Source organism: Photinus pyralis, unplaced genomic scaffold (assembly GCF_008802855.1).
Source record: "Photinus pyralis isolate 1611_PpyrPB1 unplaced genomic scaffold, Ppyr1.3 Ppyr1.4_LG9, whole genome shotgun sequence".
Taxonomy (NCBI): domain Eukaryota; kingdom Metazoa; phylum Arthropoda; class Insecta; order Coleoptera; family Lampyridae; genus Photinus; species Photinus pyralis.
This window is the reverse complement of record NW_022170878.1, coordinates 11,526,404-11,547,969: the sequence shown is the minus strand read 5'-3', so window position 1 is coordinate 11,547,969 and position 21,566 is coordinate 11,526,404. Positions and strand designations below refer to the sequence as shown.

General features: G+C 39.3%; 1 protein-coding gene across 1 annotated transcript in view; it reads left to right on the top strand.

Annotated features, from left to right (window-relative positions):
• LOC116180192 (alpha-1,3-mannosyl-glycoprotein 4-beta-N-acetylglucosaminyltransferase B) overlaps nt 1–21,566 on the top strand; it is a 70,749-nt gene that overhangs the window by 40,294 nt on the left and 8,889 nt on the right. The window contains exons 2-6 of the mRNA XM_031500064.1: nt 5,604–6,091; nt 12,213–12,259; nt 16,163–16,473; nt 20,358–20,488; nt 20,596–20,703. Coding sequence (XP_031355924.1) covers nt 5,604–6,091; nt 12,213–12,259; nt 16,163–16,473; nt 20,358–20,488; nt 20,596–20,703 — 1,085 coding nt within the window. The remainder of the gene's footprint in view (nt 1–5,603; nt 6,092–12,212; nt 12,260–16,162; nt 16,474–20,357; nt 20,489–20,595; nt 20,704–21,566) is intronic.

Sequence of the window (21,566 nt, the reverse complement as noted above, 5' to 3'; positions counted from 1 at the left end):
TGATACATAGGCACTTGGAATAAAGGAAAATCTAGCGCCAGTTTCAAAATTTTATTTTGCGCATGCGCCGTGCCAACTTTTTTATCTATGGAACTATTTAAGTGAAATTTGATACTTAGGCGCTTGGAACAAAGGAAAATCTTAGTTTATTAGTTAGTTATAGTAAATTAGTTTTAAAATTTAGGTTTGCGCATGCGCAGTTCCAACTTTCTTATTTAGAAAAGCATTGAAATGAAATTCTTCTCATAAACTGAAATTGAAGTAGCACGTCAACAATGGATTGCCCATGTGCAACGCTATCTTTCATATTTGTGGGCGGATTTTTACGATTTTAACAGAAGTTGCATCTTACAAATGGGAAATGAATGCAAGTGGAAATGCGCTTTATGTAAATCGTTTACGATTACTTTTTAACTTGTTGCCTTTTTGTTTGAACAGGGCTACAGAAACGCGAAAAAAATAATGTTGCACCATTATTCGCCTGATACAAATCCACCTTGAGTAACTATGGTATCAGGAGCACAGAAATGCAAAATGATTTTTGACAGGTGGGTTGTTTTAAAATTGTGGATCTCAGAAACGCTAATTACGTTTGACTTTCTCTGTTGAAAACAGTTGAAGATCTCTTATCATTGCATTCCACTCCTGTTGTACTCTTTCTGTCTTTTATCTAAAGTGGAATGTTTATGTCAGAGAATACTAGACGACAGTGGTTACCTCACATAGGAGAATTCTCCATAGCTTCTTCATCCCTCCACGCGAATGTAATAAACATCAACGCATAATGTATTACCTAATGTGGGGGATGTTATCGTTATACATCGATCGACCGCCGGCGATGCCAAAAAGCGACGTATGCTACTTGTTTATTTATCGAAAGACGAAATTATAAAAGTGCCGAGATCGATTGATTTTGACACAAATAGCCTCCATTAATAATTTCGTTTATCACGTCGAAAAATTTGCAAGTTTTTGACAACGACAAGATTGATTACCTACTTGCGATTCATTCATACTTTCGCACTGTTGTTCGACAAAGCGGAGGGAGAAAGACGTGACGTAGAAAGAAATGCCTTGAGATAAGGAAACGTGAAATATTTAGCCATTTATTAAAGTGTCAAACGCCATTTTAAATGTTTACTTTCCGTATCGTGTCACTGATATGTATGAGCACAGATTTAAATAAAGGTACTAAATCTGTGGTATGAGGCACACGTGAAAGGACACTTTGTGTGTTCGAGTTGCGCAAGTGATAATTTGGTGTTATAAATTCATAAACAGAGTAAATAATTTCGTACACAAGACTTAAATAAGATCAGACGGCTATTTAATAAATCATTTCGTAATTTTAACATTCTCTACGCATTTGTCTGCTTTTTACCACCCGCACGTTAGTAAAGGGAGGTAGGCAGAGTTGGACTGGGTCACTAGGTCAACTGGGTCACTAAATTAAACTGGGTCGCTGAGTCACGTCATACTCTCTTCAGTTAGACCCAGTGACCCAGTTTGACCCAGTGACCCAACTTGACCCAGTGACCCAGTTTGACCCAGCGACCCAATTTCACCCGGAGACCCAATTCGACCCAGTCACCTAGTTTGCTCGAATAACGCAGTTAAGTCAGTGCTCTCAGTTCAAGTGTACAGATTATGAAATAAATGAAATTCTGGTTTGTTGAAAATAATGTTTGTTTGCTTTAATACTGCCGTAAAAAACTTTCCATGCCCCGAATTGTATTAGAATAATGTTATTTCTAAACAGTTCCCTCCTTCGTTTCTTTGCTTCAGGGCTTACCAGTTTGCTTACACGTGTTCATTCACATTTAATTTTTTCTACTAGTTAGCTTAATCCAAATAAATCTTTTCTCTAAATACTTTCATTGACTACTTGACTACAAACAATAAACAAATGCATTTGATTTTTTTAGGTATTAGTTCTCTTGAATGAAATTGGGCTACGTGCTTGTTGCCGAATATTATTGAGGAAGTTTTTTTTTAATTAAAAGTTACTTGAAATTGTTTTGGATGATACCTAACAATAATTTAATTACGGACCCACCGGGTCAAGACGGGTCACTGAGTAAAGCTGGGTCAAGATGGGTCACTGGGTCAAGCTGGGTCACCGGGTCAAGCTGGGCTACAGGGTCAAACTGGGTCACCGGGTCAAGCTGGGTCACCGGGTCCAGCTGGGTCACTGGGTCACTCTATGCTTGACCCAGTCCAACTCTGGAGGTAGGTGCATTGGGGTGAAAAATAACCCCCCTCCCCCAATCTTTTTGACAAAAATACACGTTTTGAAGCACCAGGAATCCGAATCATACAAAATCTCGATGATGTCGGTCCGTCTGTAGTCCGGCTAAACCGCTGAATCGATTGGAACCAAATTTGGTACATTCTATAAACATTTTACTAAAAACTGAACATTTAGCCAAAATCTTGCGGGTCGTACGCAGCAATGTAGCAAGGCGCCAAAAATCATTTACAACACTTCGAAAGCTTAACGAAGGGGGTCATCCATTATCGTAGATATGGACCGAGAAGCAAAGGAAGATTCGATGACCATTTTTCTACAATCATATCACCATTCCATACCCCCCGGTGCTACTTTTGATGGCGTCTTACGGAAAATTGTAGTGAAAGTGGCGAGGCAGGCAGTTTTGGAGGAGAGACAACACCGGGGGGTCTGGAATACCCCCTCATTAAAGGAAAATTCGATGATACACTCATCATTATCACCACGAGACCATTCGTATACTCATATAAATCTATTCTTCGTACACTGAAGGGTATTCCATACCCCCCAGATCCCCCAGTGCTACTTTCGATGGTGTCTTATGGAAAACTGTAATGAGAGTGACGGTGTAGACAATTTTGGGAGAGGGTGCAACACCGGGGGCATGGAAAACCCCCCAGTAGATAAAAATTGGATGACTGGAATCATCATTATCACGATGAGACCATTCGTACTCATATAAATCAACTCTTCATATACTGGGGGGGGGGGGGGGTCCCAGACCCCCGGTGTTAGTTTCAATGGTCTCTTACGGAAAATTGTAATGAGAGTGCATGGTGCAGACAATTTTGGGAGAAAGGTCAAAACCTGGGGCCTGGGGGTATGGAATACCCCCATTAAAGACAAATATTGGATGACACAATCATCGTTATCACCGCGAAATCATTCGTATACACATAAAAATGTACTCTTCGTATACTGGGGGGGGGGGGGGATTCCATACCCCCAAATCCCCCGATGCTACTTTCGATGGTGTCTTATGGAAAACGGTAATGAGAGTGGCCGTGCAGACAAGTTGATAAACATTGGATGACAGAATCATCATTATCACGATGAGAACATTCATTTACTGATATAAGTCTACTCTTCGTATACTGGGGGGTATTAAGACCTCTCGGTGTTACTTTCGATGGTGTCTTACGGAAAATTGTAATGAAAGTGGGTGGTGCAGACAATTTTGGGGGAGGGTGCAACACCGGGGGCATGGAATACCCCCCCAGTAGATACAAATTGGATGGCAGAATCATCATTATCACGTTGAGAACATTCGTTTACTGATATAAGTCTACTCTTCGTATACTGGGGGGGTATTCCATACCCCCCAGACCCCCCGGTGTTACTTTCGATGGTGTCTTACGGAAAATTGTAATGAGAGTGGGTGGTGCAGACAATTTTGGGAGAGGGTGCAACACTGGGGGCATAGAATACCCCCCAAAGATAATAATTATCATCATTATCACGATGAGAACATTCGTTTACTGATATAAGTCTACTCTTCGTATACTGGGGGGTATTCCATACCCCCAAGACCCCTCGGTGCTACTTTCGTTGGCTTCTTAAGAAAGTTTGTAGTGAGAGTGGTGATGCCCACAATTTTGGGAGAGAGGGTAACGCCGAGGGGTCTGGGGTGTATGGATACCCCCCAGTAGAGAAAAATTGGATGATACAATCATCATTATCATGAGGCCATTCGTATACTGTGTGGTATTGACCGGGGGAGGGGGGTATGATTTTCCATACATATATAATTTTTCTTTGGAATGTTTTCCATTGGATTTTTGGGAATATTAGGACGTAAACTAGGATTTTTAGAAATCCTGAAAGCGTTAAGAATATTTGCGACTCTTAGGGGTTTGCCAGACCAATCCATAGGGTATCAGGAATGTTAAGGTTGCCAGGATACTTTGGAACTGATCTCAAGGATCTGGGAGTATCAGCAGTTGGTTTGAGGGATTTTAGGAATCCCGGACTTCTACTCCCTGCTGCCACCAGGTGTGATGGTCAAACGTGAAAGCAAAGTTTCAAACCAGAGGCCGCAATTTGAAATCTACTATATAGTACCCGCCCTCTCCCCCACCCCCACTCTTCCATGCAAGCAGTCGCAAGTTTTCGATACAATTTTTTAGTCTCGCCGCCGTGGCCAACACACTCAATATGAGACCAAATTCATACAGAAATTTGGTCCCAAATTTGGGTCGTTGGTATATCTATCCGGTCGTTTTTATAAAAAGTACGGCCAATAATCAATCCGTTCGAGAGATTGAGATCTCACCGCTGAGACCTCGCCAAAGCTCCATTTTTTATTTAAACTCAAAGTAGCACACGGAAACGCGATCATCGACTGAACAAGCGAATTTCGAAAGATCAAGGGAATATTCCACATTCAGAGATTATTTCGTTTCATGCTTCGCCGCATCAGCCCCCCCCCCCCCCCCCGACCGCCGATAATGTTAATATTGTTCAGATTTCTATGAGATCAAAGGGGGTCTCGGGGGTAGATACATTCGCCTTGCCTTGTAGGCACAGCAGATAGCGAAATCAATTTCTTCGCCGCGCCTCGTTAAAAAAAGGTCTTCGTCGCCTCGTGCGTTAATCAATCATCGAAATAGAACAAGAAACTTTAAAACGGACGGGCAGATGTTTCGGACAGGCTCTAATAAGATGAGAACGCATTTTCGGCTCGCGATTTCCGTTTTCCTTCCACTTTATGTAGAGCGAAACAATAAAAACGTCCGAAAAGAAAAAGGAAATGAACTAGAGGGAGATTTTCCAGAAAATTGTATTTTCAGTTTGTTGAGTCTTTTTGATTACGGTTCGTGACGAGCGTTTTCCCGTTTCTGAGTTTTAATTGCGTTTGGAATTACTTCGTTTGGATTTCTGGATGAAACGCGACGACGATGTTGTTAGTCTCGAGAGAGTGGCGAAAGCTTCGTAGTTCGGGGGATGATGAGGGATGTGGCGTCGACGCTAGGCTGATTTCAATTATTTCAAGTTGACACCGGGAAAACTCGCAGGCTTTCCACGTTCGGGTTTTCGCTGATATCGATATTCGATGAGTTCGCGATTATAAAAATTTCTTCTCCGGAAGAGGGGTGAATTGAAATCGTCAGATATTTGGATTTATCGGTCCCGGCACCCAGAATATTTTATCAACCACCCACACGCATTCTTAAAGTAATCGAGGCGTCCACTTAGGGGGTTCGTAAAAATATGGATCCCGCTCAGATCAGCCCCCCGAGCCGTCACACTGTCATAATGGGTGGGGTTGCTTTTTCACAAAAATGTACACTTCTGAGAGTACTCTTTGTTACAGATGGAACTTCCGAACAGCTCTTGGTGCAGCGATTGGCAGAGCTCCAGGTTAAACTCCAATACCTAGATTCGATGTATCGGGCGCGACAGGAAGAGCTCTTACAGCTGACTCAGCACATCGACCAAATGGGAATAGCGACCGACAACACGTCCGCCGGTTTTACGTTGCCGCCGGCGATCCTTCGGCCCGAAGTAAAGCAGCTGCTCAAGAATATGTCGGGAATGCACGCGGCGAGCGGAATTAATCCGCCGATAATGCTGCGGTTGCCTTCGTCCTTCCACTTTCTTCCGCACCTACTCGACGACCCTTCCAGCCTGCGACTCGCCTATCTGCTATCGAAGGGTAGGACGGGCGTCTCGATCGTGCTCGGTATCCCGACGGTCCGAAGGGAGAAGCAGAGCTACCTGATGGAGACGCTTCAGAATTTGGTCGAGGGGATGAATTCGGAGGAGGCCGACGACGCCGTTCTCGTTGTTTTTATTGCCGAGGTACGTATTAAAGCTTATTATGATACCGTAAAACGAGCCATTAACGTTGCGCGTTCTGGCTTCAGATTACATTATTTATTGATCCTTTTTAAGTGCTGCGTTGTCGCGAGGCTAATTCAATAAAATGTCACTAAAGAGGTAAGTGACATTTTAAAAGAGAAGTCGGATGTTTCTCGAGTTTGTACAGAGACGCTGTTATTTGATTTACAGAACAAAGCATTACATTCGGGACGTATGGGATACTCCCCTTTAATGTACCGGGTGACCCAATAAGACTGTTCCTCGGCGATATCTCGGAAACCGTTCTTCGTATGACTTAGGGGTAAAAAAATTATTGGGTTAATCGGTTATGAAGAATCGCTGGAAAATATTTTCAAGTTCTAAAAATGACCACCAGAGGGCGTAACTGCCATCTTAAAATTTAAAATTGTATTTTCTTTAAATTTTACATAATAAACTAAACATTTTTTTTCACATTTTTAAAGAGAACCAGTTTATCTATCATTTTCGTAAATACAAAAACTCAGTTATTTCAAAATCAAACATGGTGTGGGGCGTTCAATTGTTTTTGCAATAGCCTGCTTTCACTTCTTAACCGTTTGACCGATTGTAACAAATTTGGTATCGTTGAAAAGAGCATTCCTTGGGCAACAAGAATCAACTAAAATATAGTTAATTTAGTTGAATCCTTCTCCGCCAGGAGGCTAGTTTTGACACTATGATCCAAAATCCTAAAAAATAAAAAAATCAAATGGAATGATATGATTTTTTTTCTTTATGAAAAAGTAGCCAAATAACACCTAAAGAGGCCAGTGAAAACCGTTTTTCAAAATCTCGTTCCTAACTTCAAATATAATAAATATGCTTAAATTGTATTTTAAATTTACTTTTGACGTATTTCCGGTATTTGTCGATGGCGCGAAAGATTGTTTGGAAAAGGACCCTAGACTTTTAGGGAAAATTAAACAAATGAAACACGATTCATTATAAAATAATAACAGCCGTAATTTGTAATTATTCTGCTGTGTTTCTTGGTTAGAAATCGGCATTTTAGAAAAGATTACAAATTCAAAAAACTGCACTTTCTGAATGTAAACGCAGCAGAATAATTTACAAATTACGGCTGCTATTTTTTTATAATGCATTGTGTTTCATTTGTTTAATTTTCCAAGGCCTACCTAAAAGTGTAGGGTTCTTTTCTTTCGCGCCATCGACAAATACCGGAAATACGTAAAAAGTAAATTTAAGATACAATTTAGGCATTTTTATTATTTAATTAATTAATCTCATTTTCCCAATATTTGAGGTTGGGAACGAGATTTTGAAAAACGGTTTTCACTGGCCTCTTTGGGTGTTATTTCATATCATTCCATTTGATTTTTTTATAATTTTGGATGTGTCAAAACTAGCCCCCTGGCGGAGAAGGATTCAACTAAATTAACAAAATTTTGCCCAAGGAATGCTCTTTTCAACCATACCAAATTTGTTCAAATCGGTCAAACCGTTAAAGCAGGTTTTTGCAAAAACAATTGAACGCCCCACACCATCTTTGTTTTTGAAATAACTGAGTTTTTGTTTTTACGAAAATGATAGACCAACTGGTTCTCTTTAAAAATGTGAAAAAAGAATGTTTAGTTTATTACGCGAAATTTAAAGAAAATGCAGTTTTAAAATTTAAGATGGCAGTTACGCCCTCTGTCGGTCATTTTTAGAACTTGAAAATATTTTCCAGCGATTCTTCATGACCGATTTACCCAATAATTTTTTTTACCCCTAAGTCATATGACGAACGGTTCTCGAGATGTGGCCGAGGAAGAGTCTCATTGGGTCACCCTGTACATACGAATTCCTAGGTAGATAAGTAAGAACCTTAATTTAGTCGAGCCGCTGATAAACTGCTCCCATCAGGTCTGATGCTCAAACGCGAAAGCAAAGTTTCAAACCAGAGGTCGCAAGTGACGTTTTGTGAAAAAAAAATTTTTTCTTTCCAAAGAATCGAACCCTGGCCGCCCGGGTGCAAAGCCTGGAATCCTAGCACCTAGACCATTGTGGCACACGTTGAAACTTGATTGATTTAACATTTCAAAATTTCGAAAGGAAGTTACTGTCTGTCCACCACCGTCCCGCGTAATCTTCGGCAAGGGAAGTATACCAACTCCGAGTGAACCATGGCCATTCGGGTTATAAGGACAGGGGCTTTGTGTACGAATTCCGAGCAAGGCGAAGGCGCATTCGGCATAAAATTGTTCGCTCAAAAGAAATTAGGAAAATATCGTTTTTTCAAAAAAAAAAAGTTCTCCATGTTGTTCGTGGGTTGTGCCGAACTCGCCTCCGCCTCGCTCGGCAATCTTCGGCGAATGAAGTAGACCATCTTCAAGGCAATTTGGGTTATAAGGACAGGGTGCTTAGTGTACGAATTCCGAGTGAGCCGAGGGCGAGTTCGGCATAATATTGCTCGCTCAAAAGAAGTTAGGAAAATATTATTTTTTTTATAAAGTCGTCGATGTTCGTGGGTTGTGCCGAACTCGCCTTCGGCTCGCTCGGCAATCTTCGGCGGATAAAGTATATCATCTCCGAGAGAACCATGGCCATTCGGGTTACAAGCACAGAGTGCTTTGTATACCAATGCCTAACGAGCCGAAGGTGAGTTCGGCATAAAGAATCTCGATCTAAAGGCGACAGACCGACCTCTTGATTTTAATAAAAAATGGATTTCGGGCGTTTAAAAATTTTGATGCCAGATTTGATTTTTCTCGCTTTTAAAGGAGCTTTTTTAAAAGCTTTCATACGGACTTCCAAAAGTAGAGGGTCACTAATTTCGTTCGCGAAAATTAATCAATCGAACCGTCACGCGGCGCTGATGTCGTCGGCGAATTAAATTAAAATGGAAGCACTCGGGAATTTAAAATGTACCCTACGCCGCTCTTACAATCTGTAACAATTTGTAAAAGTAAATTATAGACTTTTTTAATTCGCTTAGATAAAATATGGCCGTGGGAGGTAGGGAGGCCGTTTTTTGCATCGAAAAATTATTATATCGCCCGACGTGACAAATTGCTTCGCGTAAAAACGTCTTGCTTTTATATTTTCGTATTTTCTCCAATCGCAGACGTCGCTCGGATGGAGCTTTTTATTTTCGCGTTGACGACGCGCGGTTGATTCAGAACGAATGGTAATTGAAAGATACATCGCACAACGAATTCGGCGCTTTTATTTACTTAACTTCGCGAACTTTGAGTGATTTCGGTTTATTGAACTAAGGGACACAATTGCTTACGTGATTTATTTATTTAACTACGAGTACGGATCACTTCGACATAGATATTAAGACTGAGACTAAACGCAATTCAATTTCTTTATATAGCAAATAAAAAGCTTCTACAAAATTCTCGAAGATCGGCAAGGATGACTCACATCCGCTTTTATTCCTTATCCCCGGTGAATCATCCTTTATCGACTTGATGGCGCCTTAAAAAAGTTTGCCACATTATCCTTCTTTATCAGCCAAAAATTAGACTTTATTTATCCACGTCAATTAGTAGACCTTTTCACCGTACTGTACAAACAAGCTCGTTTTGTAACTTCATAATGTAGAATTAACGCACTTTTAATGACCATCATTATAATTAAGTACGCCCTCATGCCCAGAAACGGCGTCGGAATGAGGGCGGAATACGCGTATACAATTCGGCGAGGCGGAAAAAGAATCCACAACGTCGCTGAAATTCAATATAACGTCAAAATGCAGTGATAACAACAACGGAGCAGCTGCCGGTCGGGGCGTTTTTAAATTTTCAACCCTCCAGACCCCCACATAGGTACGTTTTTTCTCCCCTGCGCGTATCGTTATTTACACGTCGCTAATAAAGTACCTGCGCACGTTTTACGACGACGGAATTGGAAGGATTAATTTGCATTTTTAATGCGGCTCTGTTTGTAATTCGGCCGAGAGGGTTGGGCGCCGTTTGTTCTAATCAGAACGTCTTAAATTTAGGCTGTGTATTTCATGTATTATTTATGGGGGGTGGGGGGCGGGAGAGGCGCTTGTTATAGCATGACGTACGTGATCGTGGACGAGATTGACTAAATTATTCATGAGGCTTCTTTCCTTGTAGCGCGCGAGACAATCCATAATTCCTTGTACATTGCACGGTGCATCACTGCTGTATTAGGCTCGGTATTAGGATACCAGAAATGCAATCCAATTTCCACGTGTTCCCCTCATTTCATAAAATTGCATCACGAGAACGCAAGGAAGTCCAATTCCAATTACATTAACAAGCATTATGTTCCCCTGATACAAAGTTCCTTGCGAGAAGTTGTACCAGGATCACAGAAACGCAAGATTAATGACAGATTACTACTTCTTCATTATGGTCTCCGAAAGCAAAGTTCTCTGCGAGAAGTTTTACCAGGATTTCAGGAGCGCCAAAACTACTAATAGATACCTCCTCGTGCATTATGCCCTCCGATTTCAAGTTTAATGGCAAGTCGCAATTAGTACTAGACACCAAGTCTTGCTCAACTGACTGATATCCTATTCTCCTGATACAAAGTTCCTTATTGTATCAAGATAACAGAAGCGCAAGAAGGTCCAAATTAATGATACGCAACTTATGCATTATGGTTGTTCGGCTAAAAGTTGTATCAGGATCACAGGGCGCAGAAAGTTATTAGCGTACACCATAATTTTTGGAAAATGCTTTAAGGGCTGAACTTTGTGGAACCGAACACGGGGAGTCTAGGAGGGGGTGCATCTTCTCTATGTAATATGTTCCCTTGATACAAACTTCACAGCAACAAGTTGTGTCACGGATTACAGGGGCGCAAGGAGGTGCCAAATCTTCTATAGACTCCTATCCTCTGGCAAAAGTCCGTCGCTAAAAATTGTATGAGGATCACAGTAACCACAGCTTTTCTTGAATTATGTTCTCTTGATACAAAGGTTCTCGACTAAAAGTCAAAGAGTTTCAAACTTATTGACAGGCACTTCCACATGATTGACGCAATGTTCCTTGCTAAAATTGCATGCGGTCGGCACTAACGCAAGCGGGTGCAATATGACTGCTGGGTGATAGGGATAGGCATTATGTTCCCCTGATACACGGAGGTGCAAAATGACAGACATTGCGTTCTCTTGATTCCAGATAAAAATTGTATCAGGGTCGCAAGAGCTGAAGGAAGTTCAACATTTCTGAGGGTCTTACGTTATGTTCTCCCGATACGGAACTCCATTTATGTGCCGTTTTGAACCACTACTGTATGAAACAAGTCGAATTTATTTACGAATTAATTTCCCTTCGAGCGATAATAAGTTACGCATAGCCATCCAATTGTTCTATCAGGATCACAAAAACGCGAGAAGACATCTCTACATGTTCTTCTGATACAGCTCGTCATTCGATATTTTTTCCGGGATCACAGGAAAGCAACGAGGTAAAACATTCACTTGCAGACGATCTCGGGAACGCAAGAAGGTGCAAAGTTACCTGGCACAAATTGTATCAGGATCGCAGCAACGCAAGGATGCATTTATTCCTTATCACTTTGTATGTAACGACGAGATTGACCCAGATGCAGACTTATTATGTCCTTATTAGAGGTTTATCTTTTGAAAATTGTTGTATCAGCATCACAGGTGGATGTCTAAAATGTATTGTATTTGTGGAGGAGGAAAATTGACGCCCACGTCCATTTAACTCGAAATGTCTCGTAATGCGGTTTCGCGTAAAATAAAAACAACCATCTCGATGTGCGGAATATTCCGCAAACAAGCCAAAAAGGAATTCGTTACAAGATAACCAATTTCGTTTATTGCATTCTTCCGCGTAACCGAATTTAGAGCTAATAATGTAAATGTCGGAAGTGGAGTGCACTCCGCTACCTTATGTAGGTTTTATTTTCTCGTTTATTGGACAGTTCGCTCGGGAATTCGTCGACATTTGCTTTTGCGGTTCGCGAAAAATAAAAAGTTTTATCGGCACGACGCGATGCAGGATAAACTACGCCTTAGGGGGGGGGGGGGCAATTTTATTAAAAAACTCTAGAAACTTGCGAGTGTTATTGATTAAGTGTAAGTTTGCCGTAACTTTATATGTAAACGTTTCTCTTTGTGTTACAGACGGATTTGGAGTACGTGCTACAGGTTGCCAAGGAGGTTGAGCTTAGGTAAGCCGATACAGTTGTGTGATTACGTTGCGACATTCTACCGAAAATAGAGATTAGAGTTAATGACTTTGGTGATTAATAACTAGTTTGTATTTCTGTGCTGATTGCGCGTTATACAATACAAAGGGCATAGATCTAAAACCAAAGCACTGTAAGGTAATGGATACGCATCCTTTTTCTTCCTTTCGTTTTTTGAATACAGAGTGTTTGTTGTCATGTTACTTGCGCGATATTAAGTCCGAATTGACCACTGGTTAGAGCGATAATGGATAGGTCATCCGATTTTATTTTCAGTAAAAATCGATTTATACAGAGTGTTCTATTTATGACAGCCGTATAATTTCCTGCGACAACGTTGACAGATTTACAACTGTAAGGGAACGATTACTCATCTCAAGCTCGAATCGTGCATTGAATTTTCGAAATAAAACGTAGAACACGGGAAAAACCTTAACAAATGATTTATCTACGGCGATATTGTTCAAATATGAATAAACGGGAGTATTCCCATAGTGATTCTACAACTGCGACTCCCGATCCCGAAGAAAAAAAATGAAAGAAAAACGGCGGCTACTTACAATGCCTCGAAAATTTATGGCGTATATTTAATTTAACAATCTCGCAAAGGATTGCTATATTTTTGCGAACTTCTTAAATCTTTTAGAACTTTGCAAAAGTTTTATAGTTCGTAAACGTACAAAAAGTGATTTAAGGCGTTCAATCGCCTCCGCTTTAAAAAGTTTTAATAAATAAAACAAGGCAAGTTTTCATCTACTGGGTGATCATTTTGGTCTCAACTAATTATTTCCAGAAAACTCCTCGGCTATTATGTGCTCCTAATAGAAACCTTTGTTTTTGTATCAACAAAAACGCGAGAGCCCCCCCCCCCCCCTCTCCCACGATGTTTTACAGATCCTCACACATTTTGCTCTCCCGAGCTTTTTGTTTAAAAGATGCATCATCAGGATCACAGAAACGCCTATTACGTGTTCCTAATAGAAACCTTTGTTTATCCATAATTTCCCAATTACTGAAACGGGAATAATTACAGATTTCAACATTTTTATATCAAGGTCACAGATATCGTGATCTACAAATTTTTGTTTAAAAAATGTATCATCAGGTTCACAGAAACGTGAAGAAGTGAAAACTGTCACCAACTTTCCTTTTCACTGATGCATGCAGCTTTTTGTTGCAAGCATCTCAAACACACAAACAAAAGTGACAGATTTCACGTGTTATGTTCTCCTGATACAACTTTTTGTTTTTAAAATTCATATATCAGGATTCTATAGAATCCAAAAAATTATCGAAAGGCATCTACTTATGTTGGATTTAAACATTGTACCAGAATCATAAAAACCTGACAGGTGAAACGACAATGATAAGACGCATTTTGCCCAATCCTGTTCTCCTGTCAGAAAGTTTTCTTTTACTGAACTACAAGGATCACAAAAAACGCGATAGAGACATCTATTTACGTATTATGCTCCCGTGATACAAAGCTGTAGATTGAGAATAGTTGAATTAGGATCTCAGTAACGTGAGGAGTGCAAATTACACAGGACCACAGAAACATACAAATTCCTGATACAAATTTGTGTTTTAAAAATTGTTGTATCAGGATCACGAACGCGTGAAATGAAAACGCATTTTAGATTGTTTTTTATGTATTCGGATCACAAGAACGAAAATATGAAATTATAAACCGTTATGTTAGGATCACAGAAGCGTGAAGAGGTGAAGAATTTAATGATTAGGCGCATTTTACAACTTGTATGTTAGCCTGTTACCAATTTTCCTTTCTACTAATGTATCGGGATCGTGAGGGCATTTTCTCCCGTCACAAATTATCCTTTCTGCTAAACTGCTAGGATTACAAAAACACAAAAAATATTGACAGGCCTCGCGTGTTCTCTACAGATACAAATTTATGTTTTTATTAGTATTACAGAAACGCGAGAAAGTGAAATATTTAATGACAAGACGCAAACAAATTATTTAACGATACCGCACGTATTATATGTGTCAGTAAGTTTATTTATTTTTCATTTGCCTATTATATGTCAATTATATCTGTCATATGTGATATATGAAGCAGTCTATTACGCCCAAGGGCATAATGAGCGGGCATAATGGATTGTCATCTCATTATGCCCTCAAATGGCCTGTCAAATTGATTGACGGAATTATATTGTCATAAAAAAGATGCAACTTGATTCGTATGGAGCACTTTAATGTTGGGCAAACAATAATCATGACATTTGTATATTGGAAATGCATTCTTTGGAATGATGAAAAATAAAATATTGTATGCACCTCAGGCATTACTCAATATTTAACCCTCGGGCGACTTACAATCCCTCGGGCCGGAGGCCCTCGGGCTCTGTCGCCCTCGGCATAAATATCGCCTTAATGCCCTTGATGCATAAATAACTATAATGGACCTTTTTACTATCATGATCTCCTGATACAAATTTCTATGTTGAGAATGTTCACAGAAACGTCAATTGAAACTTTAAAGATCAGGATCTTATGTTTTCCTGCTACAAAGTTCCTTTTTACGGATAATTAGGATTACAAAAATTCAAAAATATATTTACAGAAACCTCCTCGCGTATTATGCATTTCTAACAGAAACTTTTCAAATTTCGATTTTACTAATTTATCAGGACAACAAAAAACGTAAAATTCACAGATAATGTTCTCCTGATACAAATTTCTGAGATCAAGATCACAGAAACGCGAGCAGCTGAAATATTTAATCACAAGACGCAAATTTCCCCATCGCCGTAGTCTTATCAGGATCACAAAAACGCAAAACACCTCCTCACATATCACATTCTCCTATTTTAAAATATACAGGATGGGTTTTTTTGCATGTTCACTATGGAGATCTCGTAAACCGTAAGAGAGACGCTTAAATGGGGTTTTTACAGACAGAAATAGGGGAGGGGGGAGGTCTATAAAGGTCATAATTTACGAACCTAGTAGTCATTTTTATTATTTGGGGAACCTTGCGGTCTATAATTTCGTGTTTGGTCACCTGCACCTATAAAGACAGAGTAAGATATTCACTCAACCTTATAGTAAATTGCCTAAGAAGTCCTCCAAGAACCTAATCTAGGGTCTTTCCATTTTCCAACATTAATTCATAAGCGCCGAACAGTGTTTTTCGCCGTTTCTTTATCCTTCATGCTTAATAAATGACAGGCGCGTTCTCTGTTTAAAAGTTTTATATCAGAATCACAGAAAGGCAAATAAATATATTGACAGACACCTGCCAACCTTTGTTCTCGTGATAAAAATTCTATTTTGAAAACACAGCAATGTAAAAATCACTTGCAGACTTTCTCTTTAAGGATTATTGTATCAGGATCACAGAATCAAAAACAATTTATTGACAGACACGTGGCATACGTTACCGATTGTTAACTGCAAGCGTTTACATGCTATTTATATCACAGATTTACTTCATTAACCTATGTCAATTATGTTAGTATGCAGTTATTTTGTGAGGATCATCGCACACCCATACAGATTTCCCCAATCTATACATGGTAGTATTACCTCAGATATCAGGGGTGTAAATTACCCTACTTCGTCGCTCCCGATACACTTCTTTGTGAGAAAGAACGTGACAATAACTTTAGTTTAGTGCCGAATGGGGTGCGATCACAAGGGACCTTTAACTAATCTGTCTCGGGCGCCAACGAGCGGTCCTAATTTTCCTAGCATTTGACTTTTACAGTAAGAGCCGCCGTAACTTTTATTATTTTCGAGGGAGCGTAAAAATCCCTAAGAAATAGAAAAGCAAGCCGCAAACATCAAAGTTGTAAAATTCCTTTACTGCCGACGATAAATTTTTTCCCCGTACCGATCGCCGCTTCTTTTTTGTTGCAGATTTCCCGCCCAGATCGAGTCGGGATTAATTGAGGTAATCGCGCCCTCGCCGTCGTACTATCCCGATCTGGATAAATTACGAATCACCCTCGGAGATTCGCGCGAGAGGGTTCGCTGGAGGTCGAAACAGAACTTGGACTTCGCCTTCCTTATGTCTTATTCACAGCCGAAGGGAACGTTTTATGCGCAATTAGAAGATGATATCCTCGCGAAGCCGTACTACATAACGGAGATGAAAAAGTTCGCGATCGAGAAGACGGCGAGGAAGGAGCCGTGGTTCGTGCTGGACTTCTGCCAGCTCGGATTTATCGGTGAGTTTTATTCTCCGCCTTAATTTTGCTGATCCCGAGCCGTTTGTCTAGTGGCCGAACTCCAATTAATTTATCGGGGGCGCTTCACGGCTCCGTGAGCATAATTTTTCTGGAAGATTTTATTGTGCGAGCGAGAAGTAAATAAATTTTATTTATTTGGAGCCCTAGAAGAAGGGGGAGGGAAGCATATGGGGGCGAATAAAGTGTTTTAGATTTTCATAATGTATCCTCTTCTTTTCGTTCTCTTTGTGCGCGAAAGAAAAGTAATTTACTCCGGAATTTTATTTAGAGACGAAACGAGAGGACTAGGAAATTGAAAATGTTAGTTTAAGCAATTCTCCCTAGTTTTAAGTCGAGCGTGAAACAGTTTTAATGGAAATTTCGTAAAGTGACATTAACATATTTTCTACCGCATGTTAGAAAAAACCAAAGCAAACATTTTTGTTGTCGTCACACCAGCAGTAGCGACCTTTACAGGAGGGGGATCATGTAACGGGCCCATTTCCAATATTAAACTATTATTACACTAGACAATTCTAAGGATGTCGATTTTTTATGAAACGAAAGCTTACAGCTTCAAAAGATAACTTGATTTTAGAATTATGACGGAATGCATAATTTCAAAATTCCTAGGATTCGGAACTGAGGCTGTTAGAGGTTAGGTTTGTCGATTTTTGACGAAACGAAAGCTCGCAGCTTCAAATAACAACTTAATTTTAGAATTATTACGGTATATATGGGTTCAAAATTCCTAGGATTCGGAACTAAGGTTGTTAGAGATTAGAGCTGTCGGTTTGTTTATGAAACGAAAGTTTGAAGATTTAAATGGCAAGTTGATTTTAGAATTATTAAGAATCCATGAAAATTCCTAGGATTTGGAACTGAGGCTGCTATTAGTGGTTAGATTTGGTCGATTTTTTATGAAACAAAAGCTTGAATCTTCAAAGGACAAGCTCATTTTAGAACTATTACGGAATCTATGATTTCAAAATTCCTAGGATTCAGAACTAAGGCTGTTAGAGGTTGATTTCGGAATTACCATGGGATCTATGATTTCAAAATTCCTAGGCTTCGGGATTAAAGTTGTTAGGAGTTAGATTTGTCGATTTGTTTATAAAAAGAAAGCTTGGAGCTTCAAAGGACAAGTTGTTTTTAGAATCATTATGGATTCTACGATTTCAAAATTCCTAGGATTCGTAACTGAGGGTGTTAGAGGATATATTTGCCGATTTTTTTACGAAACGAAAGCTTGCAGCTTCAAATGACAACTTGATTTTAGAATTATTACGTTATCTCTGATTTCAAAATTCCTAGGATAAAATTCTAAGGCTTTTATAGGTTAGATTTGTCGTTTTTTCTAAAACGAACGTTTGAAGCTTCAAAGGATGAGCTTATTTTAGAATTCTTACGGAATCCGTACAAAATCCGTGCAAAATTCCTAGGATTCGGGAACGTATTATTACAAAATATTTGAAATTCCTAGGACAACAAAAAATGATTATCGGAGTTCACACCTTGCCAAAAACAAAGCGAGATATGCGGAATCCAACACTTCAAAATTCCTAGGATTTCCATTACGACACACATCTGGACTATTGGAGATCGCGTCTTATTTTGAAATTTGTGTTTTTACACACCGTTGTATCAGGATCACAGAATCGTGAAATATTTAAGAATATCGAAAAAACTCATTTTACCCTACCATTTTCTTTTACAGGATCATATAAGCGCAAAAAACTGATGCAAATTTCTAGTTTAAAAGTTAAAAGGATTACAGAAACGCGAGGAGGTGAAATATTTAATATCGACACAGGTTTTTCTCCTGTTATAAATTACCTCTTACTAATGTACCCGGATCACAAAAACGCCAAAAATTATCGACAGACACCTTCTCACGTATCACCGATTCAAAGTTCCGTTTTAAAACATCATCAGTATCACAGAAAAGTGACAAACTGTTTAAGGGCCAGGCACATTTTGCATGATCACGTTTTTCTTTAGTAGCATTATCAGGTTCTTACAAACGGATCATTTAAGGGACACATTTCCCTATTGACTGAACTATAAGAATCAGAAAACCGGAACAAAAATATTGATTGGCTTCTGCTAATGCGTTGCTCTCCTGGTACAAATTTGTATCAGGTCACAGAAAGACGAGGAAGTGAGATTAAGATGCATTTGCCTCTGCTACGTTATTCTGTTTCCCTTTTCGGATATATCAAGACACAACAAATTACCAACAGACACCTTTTCACGCAATATGTTCTCCTGATCCAAATTTATGTTTTAAATCATGTATTATCTCTCTCCTACTACGTTCTTTGAGACAAACTTCCAAAGTGACTGATTAAAAAGTTAACAACACGTGTTTTTCCAAAACTTGTATCAGGATCACAGAAACGTAAACAAGTGAAATTTAAATCAAGGCAAATTTTTCTACTATTATGTTCTCCTGTTACAAATTTCACTTTCCCGGACTAACAGCTCAGTTCCTTAGAAACCGTTGTACTACAATTTCCGATGTGTGAGAAGTGAAATATTTAAGGACAATGGCAAGACGTTATGTTCTCCTGTTATAAAGATAGAACAAAAGTCTCCTAACGCGTCATGCTTTCCTTATACAAATTTCTGCTTTAAAAATTCTTGTATCGAGATCACAGAAGCGTGAGAAGGTGAAATATTTAATATCGAGACAATTTTTTGCCTATAGTACGTTCGCCTGATGCATTCCTCTTTTTACTCTATCAGTATCACAAAAAATGAAACAAAAATTGAGAGGCACTCCTTATGTTCTCCTGATACAAACACCTCCTTTACAAATTGTTGTATTAAGATCAAACAAACGTGAGGAGGTGGAATATTTTAATATCAAGGCACATTTTACCCTATTACAAATTTCTCTTACTACTCATGAAGCGCCCAAAAATAATTGATAGACAGCTCCTTAGAAACCGTTGTGGATCACAGGTACGTGAGAAGTAGAATGACAAGACGCATTTTCTCTTGCGATGTTCTCCTGTCACAATTTCTCTTATTTACTGAACTATAAGGATCGCGTAAACGGAACAAAATATTGTCGCATATGTGCTTATGTTTTTTACTGATGCATGAAGACCACAAAACCCAAACGAATTAACAACCTTATCACACGTAACATGTTCTCCTGATATAAATGTATCACAGAAGCGCGAGGAGGTAAGATATTTAATAACAAGGGATTCGCTCCCATTATGTTCTTCCGATACCTCCTCACGTATGATTTTCGCTTGCCATAAATTTCTGTTTTCAAAAATTGTTGTATCAGAATCACAGAAACGAGGAGTAGGAGAAATATTTAATCACAATATTTATTTTCCCCTGTCTTCCTGTTACAAATTTCCCTCTTTACTAATCTGTCAGGTACACAAACACGCAAAGAAAGGTATCTCACGCATTATGTTTCCCTGATACATGCTTCTGGGCAGCATCTGATATTAAAAAAGTTTCTACGGTGCGAGTTTTAGAAAAATTGTTATATTACCCTAGTTTATGTTAGTCTAACAAACACAATACATGGATTTCAGTTTTAGGCCGAGTTTCTTCGGAAAGCGTTCTCGATTTGGACGGTTCGTTTCAGTAATTAGTTGATTGCTAGAACGTACTAAAGATTCACCAACGTTATACATTTTTTGGTGTAATATTCGCCTATCATGACAGTTGAACGGCCGTCGGGAATTTTGCCATATCAATCTCTTAAGAGACGTTTAAACGGCGCAGACCCGTTATAAGACAATTAATCAGAATGTACTTTTCGGTATTAGCAGTTGTTTCCTATCATGACGGTTGGACGGCCATCGGGAATTTTGCCATATTAACCCCCGAATGAAGTTTAATTTGTTTTACAGGTAAAATGTTCAAAAGTGCCGAGCTTCCGTGGCTGATTCAGTTCTTCCAAATGTTCTACAACGACAAGCCGGTCGATTGGCTGTTAGACCATTTAATATCGACGAAAATCTGCAACTGGGAAAAAAACAACGTAAGTACGCGCCGCGTGCCCGAATTGCGAGGTACTGTTGTTTGCTTTTAATTTAAATATGCAAATCGTGCGCTATTTTCGTGCTAAAACCATTGTACTACTTTTAGGACTTTTGTAAAAAAGATAAGGCGAAAATGTGGCTACATTATAAGCCGTCTCTCTTTCAACACATCGGCACGCATTCGTCCCTTAAAGGAAAGGTGCAAAAACTGAAGGTGAGTGGAATTAGTGTTGGATTATGCATAATTTATACTCATACGAAACGCTCCCCTTTACACGCGACCGTATGGAATTAACAAATTCACTTGGTCATTTTTTTGTTAGACCCCATGATTAACATTTTCATATTTGAACCCTTTTGACGCACCCCCGCCAGTAAGTTTTAATTGGATTTGGTACCCGATTGGCTGAAAATCACCGTATGCCGAAACAAAAACAAAAAATGTCCCACTTGCTCTACATTTCAATAACAATGAGCACCCCCATCGTTACGCTAGCGAAAAAAACCTCGAGCACTGCGCTGGTAATAGGAGGGAAAAAAATCGCGGTTGACAGAAAACGTTTTCATTAATTTAATGAGTTTGCGTTCCTCTCAAACAAAAAAAGACTCCTTTAAATGTATTCAAGTTTTCAATTCGTATATTTTAACGAGAAGAGTTAACGAAAAGCTGGCCGAATATTTGAAATGGCCTTTTGATCTACTTTCTCCCTAATGTCAGCTTTAATCGAGTTACGCATGTAAATTTGAAAGTAGGTTTAGTATACCCCTTCTATTTCCTTGTAAATAACACTCCGAAGGGCTAAAGATGGCATATTCTATCTAACGCGTCCCCTAGGAATTCGTATGTGAATATCGTCGCGATAAATAAATTGGGAACCAATTTGTGCCTTCTCAAAGTTGTTTTGCACGCGATTTTTCCAATTTCCAACTTGATGATTCGGAATACCTGTCTGTTATAAGAGAAATTGAAATTGTGCCAGATGGCACGATAAGGCACAATGATTAGGAAAGTTCCAACGATTTGTAGAAACTCAAAATGGCCTCCAGCAAGTATGTGTGAAGATGTTCCGTTCTGTT